At 43.6% G+C, this 20,318-nt stretch overlaps 1 protein-coding gene across 1 annotated transcript in view; it reads left to right on the top strand.

The window, feature by feature from the left end:
• LAMA4 (laminin subunit alpha 4) overlaps positions 1-20,318 on the top strand; it is a 126,126-nt gene that overhangs the window by 63,766 nt on the left and 42,042 nt on the right. Inside the window, exons 12-15 of the mRNA XM_044290388.1 lie at positions 10,481-10,648; positions 10,877-11,073; positions 15,878-15,994; positions 19,147-19,295. Of these exons, the coding sequence (XP_044146323.1) occupies positions 10,481-10,648; positions 10,877-11,073; positions 15,878-15,994; positions 19,147-19,295 (631 nt within the window). The remainder of the gene's footprint in view (positions 1-10,480; positions 10,649-10,876; positions 11,074-15,877; positions 15,995-19,146; positions 19,296-20,318) is intronic.

The following is a 20,318-nucleotide window of genomic DNA, read 5'->3' as shown; positions in this document are numbered from 1 at the left end:
CTTCACTCAATTGGCCTTAAGGACACTGCTCTCTCTTGGGTCTCTTCCTATCTCTCTGGCCTATCCTTTAGTGTATCATTCGCTGGAACTTCTTCTTCTCCTCTTCCTCTTAATGTTGGTGTTCCTCAGGACTCTATAATAGGTCCTCTACTCTTCTCCGTCTATACAGCCCCCATCGGACAGACTATCAGTAGATTTGGCTTTCGATACCATCTCTATGCTGACAACACCTAACTATACACTTCATCCCCTGACATCACCCCTGCTTTATTCCAAAATACAAGTACTGTAATTGTCTGGCAGCAGTCTCTAACATCATGTCCTCTCTGTATCTAAAACTGAACCTCTCAAAAACTAAACTTCTTGTCTTTCCCCCATCTACTAACCCACCTAAACTTAATAGTTCAATTTCGGTCTGCAGCACTATCATAACTCCTGTGCAACATGCCCGCTGTCTTGGGGCCACATTTGACTCTTATCTTTCCTTTGTTCCCCATATTCAATCACTTACACGCTCTTGTCTTCTGTACATCAAGAGTATCACCAGAATCCTCCCTTTTCTTACGTGGAAATGGCAAAAACTCTTGTTGTTGCCTTGATTCATTCTCGTCTTGACTACTGCAACGCATTACTAATTGGTCTCCCTCTCACTAAACTCTCCCCTCTTCAGTCTGTTCTAAATGCTGCAGCCAGGCTCATCTATCCATCCAACCGCTACACTGATGCTACTAGTCCGTGCCAGTCACTTCACTGGTTGACCATCCACCACAGAATACAGTTCAAACTTCTCACCCTCACCCACAAAGCTCTCCACAGTGCTGCACCTTCATATATCTCCTCCCTCATTTCCATCTACCACCCTACTCATGCTCTCCCTTCTCTTAGCGAACTAAGATTAATAACCTCCATAATTCGTACCTCTCACTGCCATCTTGAAGACTTTTCTCGAGCTGCAACTACTCTCTAGAATAATCTGCCCCGGAATATTAGGTTAAATTCAATACTACTCCACCTTCAAACGTGCCTTTAAAACACATCTTTTCAGGCAGGCTTTTCAAGCTACCTAAAATGACTTTTCGAGACTAAACTTCTCCCCCACCAACTCCTCTGGCCTAAACTTGATCCTCTTGTCATCCCAAACCCGAAGCAGATCGGCTGGCACCACTCCTGTCAGTTCGATAATGGCTCAAATCCTACTTATCACAATCAACTACCTTATGTGTCACCCCCAGTTCCTCATATATTGTAAGCTCTTGCAAGCAGGGCCCTGTGAATGAACCCTATGAATTTGTAAAGCGCTGCAGAATATGGTGGCGCTATGAAAATAAATGTTATTATTAATATTATTATTACACCTGCCACTGTCTCTGAAAATCGGAGATTTGTGCTGTCCTGGCCCAAAAATGGGTGGGGTTAACACAAACACTGCCCACAAGCAGGTGTTTATGGGTAGGTTTAGGGTGTTCCTGGGGTGGGGCTTATATGCCACGATTTTACCAATTCAAATGTTGGTAAGTATGACTGACCGCACATAAGACATGTCCTGCTGCTTATGGCATGAAATATACAGTTCAGTAGCCGCTTGCAGAATGTTTTATTACAGGTATTGAAATTAATCTGAATGATAAAGAACCAGGAAATTTCGCAACAATTGTTTTTCAACATTTCAAGCAACAGTGGCAGACAAAAAACACACCCTAAACACATGACCAACCGCATGCGTTTCCTAACTGCATCATGACCGTATCACAACCACATTGTGTGGCTGTACCGTTAACGTCTACAGGAGTGGTATGTAACCTCGAAGACCTTAGAGATCTCCTAGAGCAGGGATGATCAACCTGCAGCCCTCCAGCTGTTGTAAATCTACAACTCCCACCATGCCCTGCTGTAGGCGGATAGCTGTAGGCTGTCTGGGCATGCTGGGAGTTGTAGTTTTGCAACAGCTGGAGGGCCGCAGGTTTGGCATTCTTGTCCTAGAGAGTAATATGGAAGCTTCTGAAGATCTAACACAGTAAAATAAGTATTTGGCCAGAAACTGTACTTTCTCTGTTTTCCTATTGCCATTCATTAGAGTGTCCAACCTTCCCTTTAACATGACCTTCATTTGACTCATGCAAAGAGAGACCCATCTAGGAAAAATGAATTAATGTACTTTGTGCTATTCAATGGCCACATTTCAATATGTTGCCTTTGTTAGAGTATTAATGATTCTACATATACAGTACATATTATTTTATAATGAAAGGTTATACAAGTTTACAATATCCTTTTTGTATTAAATCCTTATTATTTTCAAGACCTCTGCTTGCTGTCATTCAATATGACCTTCCATAAAAGTCTGCCCTGATAATGTAGAGACACAAAGATGCTCAGCTTGTTAGTAGTGTTGGTCGAGCACCAAAGTGCTCGGGTGCTCTGGCAGAACACATCGGGATGCTCGTGTGCTCTACCGAGCACCCAAGTATAATGAAAGTCAATGAGAGAACCCGAGCATTAAACCAGGCACCCCCTGCTCTGGTGCCTGGTTCATGGGAAACACCACCAAAATGGTTCAAGTACAGCATGGGGAGGATGTCTGGATGCATCTTGGACTCCCAGGTAGCTGCTGGGAACGATGTTGTCCGAGTAGTACGCCACTTTTACATACTGACAATAATACACACAAAACAGAAGATAAAATTGATTTTAGAGGAAAAAATTTTAGGAGTAGCAGATCCCTCCCCCTCTGTACTGCTGTCCTCGATCGGCTTTCCACCTTCCCAGGTTGGGTCAGTGACTTCATCATCCACCATCTCCTATTCCACTTTCTCACTCTGCTCATCCTCCTTACTTGTTAACCTAACCACTACCTCAGTGATTGCCAACTGTGTCTCATCCTCTTCATCAATCTCTTGAGACAGTAATTGCCATTAAGTTATTGGCAACTGTGTCTCATCATAATCCACCTCAATAAACAGTAATTGCCTTTCCCCCCCCCCCCCCCCCCGTCATCTTCTTGTGATTGTGAATGCTCAAGAGTTTGAGAATCAGGGCACAAGATCTGTCCCTATTCAAGCGTGCATGGCGAGAGGGCCAAAACAAGGAAAGGCGCAGAAAAGAGCTCTTCGGAATATCCGAGTGTGGGATCACTTGTTTGCCCAGACTCTCCATGGTGGGAGGAAGGAGGATCAGGGTGAGGATTGTGTTGAGCAGACTCTTGGCTACTGAGACTGGACTTGGTGGAAGACAGAGTGGTGCTTAACTGACTGGAAGCATTATCTGCTGCAATCCAACCGACCACCTGGTCGCACTGGTCTGACTTCAAGAGTGGTGTCCTGCGCCGCCCAGAAAACTGGGATATGAAGCTAGGTATCGTAGATGATTGTTTTTCTTGTGCTCTGGCAGCAGGCACAGTTTCACCACGCCCAGGGCCATGGCCTCTGAATGCACCATCAATCAACCTCACGGCCACTGCCACGTCCCTTACCGCTCGCCTTCTTCATATTAAATGTTATATATGATTGAAAGTCTGTCACACATACAGTAGTGTAGGATTTGGAAGTGTATGCGCAACAAAATGTAAAAAGGTATTTGGGATGTGCAAACATCACACAGGAGATATCCAGCAGGCAATGTCGATGCTATCACCAGCGGCTAATGAAAAATTACAGGGAATGTCACAGGTATTTGGGATGAGGAAATGTTATACAAGAGAGGTACCACCGGTAATGTCTCTGTCTCTGTCCGTAGCATGTACGCACAAAAGTACACTGTATGTCACAGATACATTTTTTCAGCGCACACGTTACACTGCAGATGTGGCACTGGTTATGTCACTGTCAAAAGCGGACACCGTCTATTGACAAAGTACACTGTACAGGTCCTTCTAAAAAAATTAGCATATTGTGATAAAGTTCATTATTTTCTGTAATGTACTGATAAACATTAGACTTTCATATATTTTAGATTCATTACACACAACTGAAGTAGTTCAAGCCTTTTATTGTTTTAATATTGATGATTTTGGCATACAGCTCATGAAAACCCCAAATTCCTATCTAAAAAAATTAGCATATTTCATCCGACCAATAAAAGAAAAGTGTTTTTAATACAAAAAAAGTCAACCTTCAAATAATTATGTTCAGTTATGCACTCAATACTTGGTTGGGAATCCTTTTGCAGAAATGACTGCTTCAATGCGGCGTGGCATGGAGGCAATCAGCCTGTGGCACTGCTGAGGTGTTATGGAGGCCCAGGATGCTTCGATAGCAGCCTTAAGCTCATCCAGAGTGTTGGGTCTTGCGTCTCTCAACTTTCTCTTCCCAATATCCCACAGATTCTCTATGGGGTTCAGGTCAGGAGAGTTGGCAGGCCAATTGAGCACAGTAATACCATGGTCAGTAAACCATTTACCAGTGGTTTTGGCACTGTGAGCAGGTGCCAGGTCGTGCTGAAAAATGAAATCTTCATCTCCATAAAGCTTTTCAGCAGATGGAAGCATGAAGTGCTCCAAAATCTCCTGATAGCTAGCTGCATTGACCCTGCCCTTGATAAAACACAGTGGACCAACACCAGCAGCTGACATGGCACCCCAGACCATCACTGACTGTGGGCACTTGACACTGGACTTCAGGCATTTTGGCATTTCCCTCTCCCCAGTCTTCCTCCAGACTCTGGCACCTTGATTTCCGAATGACATGCAAAATTTGCTTTCATCCGAAAAAAGTACTTTGGACCACTGAGCAACAGTCCAGTGCTGCTTCTCTGTAGCCCAGGTCAGGCACGTCTGCCGCTGTTTCTGGGGAATGCGCCACCTGTAGCCCATTTCCTGCACACGCCTGTACACGGTGGCTCTGGATGTTTCTACTCCAGACTCAGTCCACTGCTTCCGCAGGTCCCCCAAGGTCTGGAATCAGTCCTTCTCCACAATCTTCCTCAGGGTCCGGTCACCTCTTCTCGTTGTGCAGCGTTTTCTGCCACACTTTTTCCTTCCCACAGACTTCCCACTGAGGTGCCTTGATACAGCACTCTGGGAACAGCCTATTCGTATTTCTTTCTGTGTCTTACCCTCCTGCTTGAGGGTGTCAATGATGGCCTTCTGGACAGCAGTCAGGTCGGCAGTCGGCAGTCTTACCCATGATTGCGGTTTTGAGTAATGAACCAGGCTGGGAGTTTTTAAAAGCCTCAGGAATCTTTTGCAGGTGTTTAGAGTTAATTAGTTGATTCAGATGATTAGGTTAATAGCTCGTTTAGAGAACCTTTTCATGATATGCTAATTTTTTTAGATAGGAATTTTGGGTTTTCATGAGCTGTATGCCAAAATCATCAATATTAAAACAATAAAAGGCTTGAACTACTTCAGTTGTGTGTAATGAATCAAAAATATATGAAAGTCTAATGTTTATCAGTACATTACAGAAAATAATGAACTTTATCACAATATGCTAATTTTTTTAGAAGGACCTGTATGTCACAGATATTTTTTGATGCGCACACTTTACACTGGAGATGTGGCGCAGCTAATGTCACTGTCCGCTGCTGCCTAACTATTGTATGCTATTTAGCACGGGATGAGCTAAAATTAGATATTGCTGCCACACACAATAGACTTTTGGGTCTGTAAAGTTTTAGCAATTTAGCACAGGTTGCACTAAAACTATAGATTGCTGCTGCCACACACAATAGCTCTTAAAAGGACTTTTGGGTCTCTGAAAAGTTTTGTTGGTAAAAATATTCTTAACTCACTCCCTACACAGTCTGTCTCTTCCTCAGCACAGCTCTCCCTGACTAAGAAGGAGCCGAGCATGTGTCATCAGATGCTATATAGCACCGATGACGCGTTCCGGCCAGCCAATCACTTTAATGCCAACAGCCAACGAGGCTACGGCATTACAGTGAGGGCAGAACTTACCTGCACGTTTATTGGCTGCATAGCAGCCAAGAAACAAGCGGGGAGGGGACTCAAGCATTGTGCTCGAGCACATGCAGTATTTGGCCGAATACCGCCATGTGCCGAGCATCGAGATGCTCGAGCCGAACTAGTGTTCGGCCGAGCAAGATCAATCATCACTACTTGTTACATAAAAATCTCTGATAACTGTACTGTACCTGTACATCTTGAAAATTGGTACAGATCATATAATGGAAAATTTAGGAAAGTTTTCATTATATAAAAGTACCATCTATTTGATGAAAATGGTACACCCCTTTAAATGAAAAGGCCATTGGCAAAACATCATATACATTTATTAAAGTACTCAATGCAAAATAATGGAAATTGACGTTTCAAGGGACAATAACCACAAATCCTTATCATCGCATGCCAATGCTGCCCAGGTTCTAAGAAGTTTTCAAATAATTTTAACTGGCTGAATGACCCCTTTAAAACCTAAGGCAAGGCCCACTAAATGTCCCATATGCCTTAATAAAAAATAGACTTGGAATTGGTCCTGTCCATGCCGTTGATTCTTAACGCCGCTGTCCTCCGAGTCACAATGTGTCCCATAAATGACAGCGTCCGTTATCTCCACCAGGATGTCATTTATACTGCATTTAATCTGATCAGGAAACGCTGATTTTCCATTTAAAAAAGAAAAAAGCGATAATCACATTCATGCATTTTTACGGTCCTGCCGATAAATAATGTAGATAACGTCACTGGCACAATAGTCAAACACTTTCCGCTTCGCTGTTCATTATCCAGTGCTGCAAATTTATAGAGACCAGCTGTTGATTTGGTGATTAAGGTTGAGAGCTTCTTTGTATGTCTTAACTGCTGTCAGAAGTGCCTTCTGAGGAACTCAGTAGACGCGTTGCATACTAATGTACATGATGCAAATCTCTGTGCTTCTAAGCAGAAAATCACACATACGTTTATAAAACCTAAGTTCATCTGTAAATGGTTATATAGACATAGAGGGAGATTTATAAAAAGTGGTGTAAATGAAAACTGGCTTTCCGAAAGAGCTCTGAAAAATGAAAGGTGGAATCTGATTGGTTGCTCTGGACAACTAAGCCAGTTCTACTTTACATCAGTTTTGGTAAATCTCTCCCATAGTCTTCAAGTAACTTTGTAAATAAATCAAGTAATTTGCCATATCTAGCACAGCAATAGAAGTAGCTGTTGTAACTAGGCCCTGGTGCTTAATAGGCTATGAACACCCTTGGGGGCATTTTTTTATTATTGCATTGTACTTATTTTGAGCTAAAAATCATTTTTTTCTATTGGTCTTTATACAAAATCTGGAATCTTTTTTTCTGTACATAGCTGAGATGCTGTACCAGCTGCCTGTGTATTTTTTGACAGGAGACAGAGTATGCATGTGAGACAGGCATGCAGGCATGTGAGACAGGAGACAGAGTATGCATGTGAGACAGGAGACAGGTGAGACAGGAGACAGAGTATGCATGTGAGACAGGCATGCAGGCATGTGAGACAGGAGACAGAGTATGCATGTGAGACAGGAGACAGAGTATGCATGTGAGACAGGAGACAGAGTATGCATGTGAGACAGGAGACAGAGTATGCATGTGAGACAGGAGACAGGGTATGCATGTGAGACAGGAGACAGAGTATGCATGTGAGACAGGAGACAGGAGACAGAGTATGCAGGTGAGACAGGAGACAGAGTATGCAGGTGAGACAGGAGACAGAGTATGCAGGTGAGACAGGAGACAGGAGCCAGAGTATGCAGGTGAGACAGGAGACAGAGTATGCAGGTGAGACAGGAGACAGAGTATGCATGTGAGACAGGAGACAGCGTATGCATGTGAGACAGGAGACAGAGTATGCATGTGAGACAGGAGACAGGAGCCAGCGTATGCAGGTGAGACAGGAGACAGAGTATGCATGTGAGAAAGGCATGCAGGCATGTAAGACAGGAGACAGAGTATGCATGTGAGACAGGAGACAGAGTATGCATGTGAGACAGGAGACAGAGTATGCATGTGAGACAGGAGACAGGAGACAGAGTATGCATGTGAGACAGGCATGCAGGCATGTAAGACAGGAGACAGAGTATGCATATGAGACAGGCATGCTGTCACGGACGGTGTACAGGAAACAAGACAAAGCAACATGCATATATGACTCACTGGATCCAAAGCTAAGGAACCAAAAGGGAGACCCCTGCACAAGACCTGAGACTTTCCCTGGCTGCTTAGCCTATGCAAAGATCCCGGAGGTGGATGGTTGCATATCCACGTACCTCGACTATATAACCCCTGAACCCCCTACAATAGTGAGGGGACACAACCACTGGCTCCCTACACCGGACACGGAGGGAGTCAGGGTCACCTGGGATCCAGCAAACAGAAAATAACAGATAAATGTTCAGCACTTAACTTTGTAGCAGACTGGAAAACAGGATCAGCATGTACACACACTCCAGGAAGTAGTATAAGCCGCCCAGTAATGCATTATGGGGAGGAATTTAAAGGGAAGCAATCAGTCCAACTACATGACAGCTGAGAGAGGCTAACGAGATGAGGAACTGAACAGCACAACAAAGAAAACTCAAGGAGGAGGTTCTGAAAGGCTTCTGTCAGAGCTTCTCAGCTGTCTGGTTGTGACACATGCAGGCATGTAAGACAGGAGACAGAGTATGCATGTGAGACAGGCATGCAGGCATGTGAGACAGGAGACAGAGTATGCATGTGAGACAGGAGACAGAGTATGCATGTGAGACAGGAGACAGGAGACAGAGTATGCAGGTGAGACAGGAGACAGAGTATGCAGGTGAGACAGGAGACAGAGTATGCAGGTGAGACAGGCATGCAGGCATGTGAGACAGGAGACAGAGTATGCATGTGAGACAGGCATGTGAGACAGGAGACAGAGTATGAATGTGAGACAGGAGACAGAGTATGCATGTGAGACAGGCATGCAGGCATGTGAGACAGGAGACAGAGTATGCATGTGAGACAGGAGACAGAGTATGCATGTGAGACAGGAGACAGAGTATGCATGTGAGACAGGCATACAGGCATGTGAGACAGGAGACAGAGTATGCATGTGAGACAGGAGACATGTGAGACAGGAGACAGAGTATGCATGTAAGACAGGAGACATGTGAGACAGGAGACAGAGTATGCATGTGAGACAGGAGACATGTGAGACAGGAGACAGAGTATGCATGTGAGACAGGCATGTGAGACAGGAGACAGAGTATGCATGTGAGACAGGAGACAGGAGCCAGAGTATGCACATGAGACAGGAGACAGAGTATGCATGTGAGACAGGCATGCAGGCATGTGAGACAGGAGACAGAGTATGCATGTGAGACAGGAGACAGGAGCCAGAGTATGCACGTGAGACAGGAGACATGTGAGACAGGCATGCAGGCATGTGAGACAGGAGACAGAGTATGCATGTGAGACAGGCATGCAGGCATGTGAGACAGGAGACAGAGTATGCATGTGAGACAGGAGACATGTGAGACAGGAGACAGAGTATGCATGTGAGACAGGAGACATGTGAGACAGGAGACAGAGTATGCATGTGAGACAGGAGACATGTGAGACAGGAGACAGAGTATGCACGTGAGACAGGAGCCAGAGTATGCATGTGAGACAGGAGACAGAGTATGCATGTGAGACAGGAGACAGAGTATGCATGTGAGACAGGAGACAGGAGCCAGCGTATGCAGGTGAGACAGGAGACAGAGTATGCATGTGAGACAGGCATACAGGCATGTGAGACAGGAGACAGAGTATGCATGTGAGACAGGAGACATGTGAGACAGGAGACAGAGTATGCATGTAAGACAGGAGACATGTGAGACAGGAGACAGAGTATGCATGTGAGACAGGAGACATGTGAGACAGGAGACAGAGTATGCATGTGAGACAGGCATGTGAGACAGGAGACAGAGTATGCATGTGAGACAGGAGACAGGAGCCAGAGTATGCACATGAGACAGGAGACAGAGTATGCATGTGAGACAGGAGACATGTGAGACAGGCATGCAGGAATGTGAGACAGGAGACAGAGTATGCATGTGAGACAGGAGACAGAGTATGCATGTGAGACAGGAGACATGTGAGACAGGAGACAGAGTATGCATGTGAGACAGGAGCCAGAGTATGCATGTGAGACAGGAGACAGAGTATGCATATCTCCTTCTCAAACTCCACCATCCTTGTAAGGCATATCTGTTTTACCAACCAATCGCATACAATGAATCAAATGTACAATCTCTCACTCACACGCACCGCGCAGAGAGTGCAACCTGTTGACCAATAAACAAGTTAGACTACAGAAAACAGTCCTCTTATTTGGAAGACAGGAATGGTTTATGCTGAATGTCGGACTGCACACTGTGTGAACGTGTATGAAGACAGAGCAGACGTTATGCTGCCTCCTACTATGGAAGTGTTGGGGCTCTAACATTACCTGATGTCAGGATCAGACTACACAATGTGTGCTCGTAGTCTGTAACCATGGAGACGCACAGTCACTTTATTTTACATTATTAACGAGCTACATTTTTTTCCACAGAAACAATAGCAAAATTCCAGCATTATGAATCCTTACTAGGAGAGGTCAGTCCATCTGATCGTGTTAAGACCATGAAGGAAGCAGAACAAATGCTCAAGGACCTTTCACTACTAAACTTTGATTTACAAAGGAAGCAAGCTCTGGACGAGACACAAAATGCATATTACTGTGAGTAATTTCATGGATTTAATGTTAATTTATAGTCCCTGCTGCTATTCAGAACTTAAAAAGCAATATGCTTAAACATCCATCTTGTCATTTTCCCCCGGGACATACGTCCCATACGTCGTATACGTCCCATACGTCCCATACATGCTAGTGTTTCCAGAGCAGCATACTCCTTGCTTTATAAAGAATGAGAGATTGGGAGTGAATGACAGACTCTTGATGTTACAGTGTTAACAGAGGTCCAGGAGGACTGGCTGCAGACGCAAAACAAGACTCTATCTCTGTTCCCTTATGTGCTGGAGCCTCTCACTGAACACAATAAGAAGCTCGCCGACCTTCAAGACGCCTTAAAGGAAGCTCGCAAGGACATAATGAACACTGCAGATAAAAACGAGGAAAACAGCGACAGACTACACATGCATGATGTAAGAGTACTTCTGTTTCCTTTATGAAATAAAAACTGCTATCATGGTGGAAAAAAAAAAGATGAAAATACAGTTGATACCATCAGCAGAACAATTGACGGCAGTGATGGATTTGCTACATGACAGAACCCATTCACTATAAAGTGGTTTCATTGTGTTTCTTTCATGGTGTCTATCACTGTGGCAAAAAAAAAAATATTGAAATGGACTGCATCCTGGCATCTTTTACAGAATTTGCTACTAAAAAATAAAAATAAAAAAATTATGTTAAAGGGGTTATCCCCTGACCAATGTAAAAAAATTAAAATCAGACATCATACAGTACATGACAACCTCTTTCTAACAAAGCTAGAACCAGCTCTGTACCTCACATGGGTCCAGAGATCTCCACATTCATTGCTCCAAATGCAGTGGTAGATTTATTTCAAGCTGGCAGCCCAGGGGGTTTGTCCATTCTGCTGCAGCTCTCTCCCTATCGCAGCCCAGGGGGTTTGTCCATTCTGCTGCAGCTCTCTCCCTATCGCAGCTCAGGGGGCATGTGCTTTCTGCTGCAGCTCTCTCCCTATCGCAGCTCAGGGGGCATGTGCTTTCTGCTGCAGCTCTCTCCCTATCGCAGCTCAGGGGGCATGTGCTTTCTGCTGCAGCTCTCTCCCTATCGCAGCTCAGGGGGCATGTCCTTTCTGCTGCAGCTCTCTCCCTATCGCAGCTCAGGGGGCATGTCCTTTCTGCTGCAGCTCTCTCCCTATTGCAGCTCAGGGGGCATGTGCTTTCTGCTGCAGCTCTCTCCCTATCAAAGCTCAGGGGTCATGTCCTTTCTGCTGCAGCTCTCTCCATTTAACTGTCACACTGCTGGTGGAAGATAAAGTATAGACCTGAGCATTTGCATCCAACTCAGCATTTACAGAGAAATAAGGAAAAGCACAAACAGCAGGTGGAAATAAACAAATACATTGTATTGAAAAGCTCACTGGCTATACTAAATTATTAATTACATGCAATTACAAAAGTATTCAGATCATTGTGCTGGTTTGAAAAATATAGACTATTTTTATGACAAAACCCCTGAGCAGTAAAAGCAACCTTTGCTTTCAAAGAAAACTTTGTTACCAAATATAACCATATAATATGCTAAGGCTAGTTTCATACTAGCGGCAGGACGGATCCGACAGGCTGTTCACCATGTCGGATCCGTCCTGCGGCTATTTCGCCGTGCCCGCGGACCGCCGCTCCGTCCCCATTGACTACAATGGGGACGGGGGCGGAGCTCCGGCGCAGCACGGCAGTGCACGGAGAAAGCCGCCGGACTAAAAAGCCTGACATGCAGTAATTTTAGTCCGGCGGCCTTTCTCCGTGCAGCGCCGTGCTGCGCCGGAGCTCCGCCCCCGTCCCCATTGTAGTCAATGGGGACAGAGCGGCGGTCCGCGGGCACAGCGAAATAGCCGCAGGACGGATCCGACATGGTGAACAGCCTGTCGGATCCGTCCTGCCGCAAGTGTGAAAGTACCCTTAGCCAGCATACCGTATGGTAATATTTCAATATCAGCAATCATTTAAAAGGCTTGCCACTTTAAGGCTAGTTTACATGGCCTGATGAAGCAGGCGATTGTCAGGAAGGAAACAGTCCTTCCTGACAACTATCTGCTCGTCAGTGGAGGTGAAGGCTGCATTTTCATGCAGCGATCCCCTTCACTGTATGGGGACAAGTGCTCGCTAGGGCCATAGCTCATTCCTATATAGATTCATTGTTTCTGTGCAGCTGGGGGCTGTCTAGAAAGTGTGATCTGCTGCCACAAACAATGATTAGGTGTTTTTCTCTCATTCCAATTCCATTGGATGCTGTAAGAAGAGACTTGTTCTGCCCTATAAGCACCAACAGCACATTATACAGGTCCTTCTAAAAAAATTAGCATATTGTGATAAAGTTCATTATTTTCTGTAATGTACTGATAAACATTAGACTTTGATATATTTTAGATTCATTACACACAACTGAAGTAGTTCAAGCCTTTTATTGTTTTAATATTGATGATTTTGGCATACAGCTCATGAAAACCCCAAATTCCTATCTAAAAAAATTAGCATATTTCATCCGACCAATAAAAGAAAAGTGTTTTTAATACAAAAAAAGTCAACCTTCAAATAATTATGTTCAGTTATGCACTCAATACTTGGTCGGGAATCCTTTTGCAGAAATGACTGCTTCAATGCGGCGTGGCATGGAGGCAATCAGCCTGTGGCACTGCTGAGGAGTTATGGAGGCCCAGGATGCTTTGATAGCGGCCTTAAGCTCATCCAGAGTGTTGGGTCTTGCGTCTCTCAACTTTCTCTTCCCAATATCCCACAGATTCTCTATGGGGTTCAGGTCAGGAGAGTTGGCAGGCCAATTGAGCACAGTAATACCATGGTCAGTAAACCATTTACCAGTGGTTTTGGCACTGTGAGCAGGTGCCAGGTCGTGCTGAAAAATGAAATCTTCATCTCCATAAAGCTTTTCAGCAGATGGAAGCATGAAGTGCTCCAAAATCTCCTGATAGCTAGCTGCATTGACCCTGCCCTTGATAAAACACAGTGGACCAACACCAGCAGCTGACATGGCACCCCAGACCATCACTGACTGTGGGTACTTGACACTGGACTTCAGGCATTTTGGCATTTCCCTCTCCCCAGTCTTCCTCCAGACTCTGGCACCTTGATTTCCGAATGACATGCAAAGTTTGCTTTCATCCGAAAAAAGTACTTTGGACCACTGAGCAACAGTCCAGTGCTGCTTCTCTGTAGCCCAGGTCAGGCGCTTCTGCCACTGTTTCTGGTTCAAAAGTGGCTTGACCTGGGGAATGCGGCACCTGTAGCCCATTTCCTGCACACGCCTGTACACGGTGGCTCTGGATGTTTCTACTCCAGACTCAGTCCACTGCTTCCGCAGGTCCCCCAAGGTCTGGAATCGGTCCTTCTCCACAATCTTCCTCAGGGTCCGGTCACCTCTTGTGCAGCGTTTTCTGCCACACTTTTTCCCACACAGACTTCCCACTGACGTGCCTTGATACAGCACTCTGGGAACAGCCTATTCGTTCAGAAATTTCTTTCTGTGTCTTACCCTCTTGCTTGAAGGTGTCAATGATGGCCTTCTGGACAGCAGTCAGGTCGGCAGTCTTACCCATGATTGCGGTTTTGAGTAATGAACCAGGCTGGGAGTTTTTAAAAGCCTCAGGAATCTTTTGCAGGTGTTTAGAGTTAATTAGTTGATTCAGATGATTAGGTTAATAGCTCGTTTAGAGAACCTTTTCATGATATGCTAATTTTTTGAGATAGGAATTTGGGTTTTTCATGAGCTGTATGCCAAAATCATCAATATTAAAACAATAAAAGGCTTGAACTACTTCAGTTGTGTGTAATGAATCTAAAATATATGAAAGTCTAATGTTTATCAGTACATTACAGAAAATAATGAACTTTATCACAATATGCTAATTTTTTTAGAAGGACCTGTATAGCAGAACATGGAAGATCCACACCACTCCACCGTACAGAGCCATGTGGAATTCTGTCCGTCATGTGCATGAGGCCCTTGATAGAGAGAAAGATAGATAGGAGATAGATATATAGATAGATTTATAATAGATATAAGATGATAGATAGATAGATAGATAGATAGATAGATAGATAGATAGATAGATAGATAGATATAGAGGGATAGATAGATAGATAGATATGAGATAATAGATAGATAAGAGATAGATAGATGATAGATAGACAGACAGACAGATAGATAGATATAGAGGGATAGATAGATAGATAGATAGATAGATAGATAGATAGATAGATATGAGAGATAAAAGATACAGTTTGAGAATGATAGCTAGATATGAGATAGATTTTTCTATAGATAGATAGATAATGTATTTTATATATATATGTGGAAAAAGGCAGTCAGGGCAGCAGCAGTCAGTGTGGAGCGCGTCCTCACAGTTCAGTAAACAGAAGACAGGGAGCGTTGCATAGGCACAAAATGGGCCACTTTAGTGCTATTTTTCTACTATAAATGTACGATTTCAGTAATGAAAGTATATTACATAAATGGTCAGTATCACTGCCCCTATACATTACAAGAAAAAAGAATGACAGTCACACTTTTAGTACTGTACAGTGAATAGTTGGAGCAGGTGGTAACAAAATACATGCAGAGATAAAATAAATGAGTAGAGACCTATCTAAAAAAAAAAAAAAAAAAGCTTACCATACTATATTAGAGGGTTTCAACTTCATATATGTTTAATATAGATGCTGTTAGGGCTGTTTCACACGAGCGGATGCCGTGCGTGACATCCGCTCCGTGAATGACAGCCAAGCCCCGCTCCGGACAGCAGAGACACGGAGCAGTAACATGATTGATAATGCTCTTTGCCTCTATGTGATCTCTTTACTACGAAATCACAGTTAGATAAAGTTGTCACTATTATTTCGTAGTAAAAAGATCACAGAGAGGCACGGAGCATTATCAATCATGTTACTGCTCCGTGTCTCTGCAGTCTGCATCGGGTCTTGGCTGTCATTCACGCAGCGGATGTCACGCACGGCATCCGCTCGTGTGAAAGAGCCCTTAGACTATGTTTTCTATGTTAAATCATTGCCATCTTATGTGTAATTATTTCAGTAACGGGATTGACATGATTCTTATTGCCTCACTCGTCCTATTTATAATCTGGACCCTGTCAATCCTTGCCGTTTTCACATGTTGGAAAGAAATCAGCAGCAGTGTGTGTTATCATATCTTCTATACTTTTACTGACAGTTTCCTTTTTATTAGTCCCAGACAGCGAACGTGAACAAAGCCGCAGCATCTGCCAGCAACACAATAACTGAGGCCAGAAAGACATTGAATGACACTCACGAGATCGTCGCAGGCATTACTGATTTGATCAAGGTATAGCAATTTCACTGACTCAAATGAAAATGCCATGCATAATGTCAGTAATTGTGCTAGGAATAGAAAGCTCTACCTGTTCTGGGAAATGCAAATGAAGATAATGCTATTTTAATGCCATGATATTTAGTGTGAAAATGCAGGAGTTCTGTAATGAGATCCAACCCTTTTTTGCAATTATCTTCACTGCAGGAATCTATTTTATGCTCTTCCTTGCATTTTTCATACAAAAATACTCTATATGGTATGGTATGCTGACCTTTGTGTTCATTATATATATATATATATATACAGACGTGGACAAAATTGTTGGTACCCTTTGGTCAATGAAAGAAAAAGTCACAATGGTCACAGAAATAACTTTAATCTGACAAAAGTAATAATAAATTAAAATTCTATAAATGTTAACCAATGAAAGTCAGACATTGTTTTTCAACCATGCTTCAACAGAATTATGTAAAAAAATAAACTCATGAAACAGGCATGGACAAAAATGATGGTACCCCTAGAAAACACAGAACATAATGTGACCAAAGGGACATGTTAATTCAAGGTGTGTCCACTAATTAGCATCACAGGTGTCTACAACCTTGTAATCAGCCATTGGGCCTATATATATGGCTCCAGGTAATCACTGTGTTGTTTGGTGATATGGTGTGTACCACACTCGACATGGACCAGAGGAAGCAAAGGAAAGAGCTGTCTCAAGAGATCAGAAAGAAAATTATAGACAAGCATGTTAAAGGTAAAGGCTATAAGACCATCTCCAAGCAACTAGATGTTCCTGTGAGTACAGTTGCACATATTATTCATAAGTTTAAGATCCATGGGACTGTAGCCAACCTCCCTGGACGTGGCCGCAGGAGGAAAATTGATGACAAATCTAAGAGACGGATAATCCGAATGGTAACAAAAGAGCCTAGAAAGACTTCTAAAGAGATTCAAGGTGAACTTCATGCTCAAGAAACATCAGTGTCAGATCGCACCATCCGTCGTTGTTTGAGCCAAAGTGGACTACATGGGAGACGACCAAGGAGGACACCATTGTTGAAAACGAATCATAAAAAAGCAAGACTGGAATATGCCAAACTACATGTTGACAAGCCACAAAGCTTCTGGGAGAATGTCCTGTGGACAGATGAGACAAAAATCGAAGTTTTTGCCAAGGCACATCAGCTGTATGTTCACAGACGAAAAAATGAAGCATATCAAGAAAAGAACACTGTCCCTACTGTGAAACATGGAGGAGGCTCTGTTATGTTCTGGGGCTGCTTTGCTGCGTCTGGCACAGGGTGTCTTGAATCTGTGCAGGGTACAATGAAATCTCAAGACTATCAAGGAATTCTAGAGAGAAATGTACTAGCCAGTGTCAGAAAGCTTGGTCTCAGTCGCAGGTCATGGGTCTTGCAACAGGACAATGACCCAAAACACACCGCTAAAAACACCCAAGAATGGCTAAGAGGAAAAAATTGGACTATTCTAAAGTGGCCTTCTATGAGCCCTGACCTCAATCCTATTGAGCATCTTTGGAAGGAGCTGAAACATGCAGTCTGGAAAAGGCACCCTTCAAACCGGACACAACTGGAGCAGTTTGCTCATGAGGAGTGGGCCAAAATACCTGCTGAGAGGTGCAGATGTCTCATTGACAGTTACAGGAAGCGTTTGATTGCAGTGATTGCCTCAAAAGGTTGCGCAACAAAATATTAAGTTAGGGGTACCATCATTTTTGTCCATGCCTGTTTCATGAGTTTATTTTTTTACATAATTCTGTTGAAGCATGGTTGAAAAACAATGTCTGACTTTCATTGGTTAACATTTATAGAATTTTAATTTATTATTACTTTTGTCAGATTAAAGTTATTTCTGTGACCATTGTGACTTTTTCTTTCATTGACCAAAGGGTACCAACAATTTTGTCCACGTCTGTATATATATATATCCTAACTGTTGGTTTAGTAGTAGTTCATAATCATTCCATTTTAGGCTACTTTTACACTCACATTTTGGCTTTCCGTTTGAGAGATCCGTTTCAGGGATCTCACAAGCGGTCCAAAACGAAACAGTTCAGCCCCAATGCATTCTGAATGGATAAGGATCCGCTCAGAATGCATCAGTTTGGTTGCATTTGGTCTCCGTTCCGCTTTTGAGGCGGACACCAAAACGCAGCTTGCAGTGTTTTGGTGTCCGCCTGACGATGCAGAGCCAAACGGATCCATCCTGACTTACAATGTAAGTCAATGGGGACGGATCCGTTTTTACTGACAATATGGTGCAATTGAAAATGAATCCGTCCCCCATTGACTTTCAATGTAAGTCAGGACGGATCTGTTTTGACTTAGACTTTTTTTTTAAAGAATAATGCAAGCGGATCTGTTCTGAACGGATACAAGCGTTTGCATTATCGGTGCGGATCAGTCTGTGCAGATACAGGACGGATCTGCACCGAACGCAGGTGTAAAAGTAGCCTTAGTTGTAAGGGTAATAAGCACTCTGTACTTTGAAAGCCTGATATGAAGCTTACACAAACAGTCGACCTGAATAGACAGAGTGAGCTGTAGTGTAAAGCAAGGGGGATAAGGGCAATGGGAGACTTTCAGACTCCTATGAAAAAGTGGAGCTCATTTACTAAAGACTGGCATTTCACATGCCAGTTTTAATAAAAAGCCTTCTGGCATAGAAAATTATCAAATTATTAAGAGGTACCGGCCTTATAAAAAAATGTGTTGACTCTCTGATGTCTGTGCTCCTGAAACGGAAATTTACTCTATCTAGGAATTGCGGTAGATTTCAGTTATAATCGACACCAGTTTAATGGTATAAATAACATTAAATGTGTCAGGACGCGGTGGCCTCACCCTCCGCTTAAAAAGTGGCGAAAGGAACAGAGAAAGCAAAAAGTCACAATATTTTTGCATAACTTGCGTTTGCTCAGTCGTTTGTAACTTTTTGTATGTTAGGAAACGGTTGCACAACCTTTGTGAAGGACCCCCGGTGTATATACTGTAGGTGTACCTTCTCGTGAATAGCGATAAAGCAGCCAATACCAACAATCCAGTTGGAGGATGGGAGTCTTCTCTAATCTACAGCAGTACCGACGGTGCCGCTCACTAGAGACTACTGACTTGGTGACACTGTGTCATTTTTCTACATAGAATCTGTCTGGTCATCACGCTGAAATAGATGGCGCTCATAATGGTCTTCAAGAACGAATAGATAACTTGACTGGTGATGCTGAAGATCAAGTACAGAGAGCTGTAAACCACACCCTACAACTCCAAAGACAAGCTTACAACCTGGCCAAGTAAGTGATCTTCCCAAAAAGTCATAAGGCCTGTTTCACACTGTCGTCAGGCTGTTCTGGCATAGAATGGCAGGAACCAGCTGGAGAAAAACTGCTTCGCGCAGCGGTATTTGTCTGGCCATTTCTAGGCATATTTGCTGGATCTTGGGCAGATCACCGCCAGACCCCATTATAGTCAGTGGGGCCGGACGGCAATGCCGGATCTAGCAGGCTGGAACAGGACTGCCGGATTGGCAAACGCAAGTGTGTAACAAGCCTAACTTTCTTACTTTTTCATGTGACGAAAAGTGTGGGAGAAGTTGTATATGTCATTTACAATTAGTGATGGCCAGTTCGCAGTGTTCGCCAGCGAACACATGCAATCTGCCATCTTAACTGACAAGTCCGGCGAGGCACAGGTAAGTCCTTAGCTGTGCCTGTGCGCGAGCCGGTCTGAAATGAAATGCGGTCTTCGGGAGCAAGCAATTCCAAGAACAGCATCCGGGGGCCGTTCTCGGAACTGCCTGCTCCTGGAGACCGCATTTGTTTCAGACCGGCTCGCGCACAGGTAAGGACTTACCTGTGCCTCGCTGGACTTGTCAGTTAAGATGGCAGATCGCATGTGTTCGCGGGCGAACACTACGAACTGGCCATCACTGTTTACTATATCATATATTGAAAAATGGAAAATAATTATTTGTTGTGTAATAAAATAAAAAATAAATAAAAAAAAAACTGAAATCCGCATAGTTATTTTGGTTTTTGTTTTGATGGTGTTCGTTGTGCTCTGAAAACGTCCTTTATTGTGCTGTCATTACAATTACAACAATGCCAAATTTACAGTTTTTCTTTAAAGGGAACCTGTCACGTTGAACATGTTGTTTGAGAAGCAGGGAGAATGTGATATAGATGGTGGAGCTGAGCAGATTGATAGTTTTATGGGAAAAGATTCAGTAAATGAGGTAAAAGATCCGTTTATATTTCTGCTCATTCTGGGCTTTGAAGTCAATAAGGCGGTCCTATCAGTGATTGACAGCTCTCTCT

This window comes from Bufo gargarizans, chromosome 4 (assembly GCF_014858855.1).
Source record: "Bufo gargarizans isolate SCDJY-AF-19 chromosome 4, ASM1485885v1, whole genome shotgun sequence".
Classification (NCBI taxonomy): Eukaryota; Metazoa; Chordata; class Amphibia; order Anura; family Bufonidae; genus Bufo; species Bufo gargarizans.
This window is presented reverse-complemented; position numbering and strand designations above follow the sequence as displayed.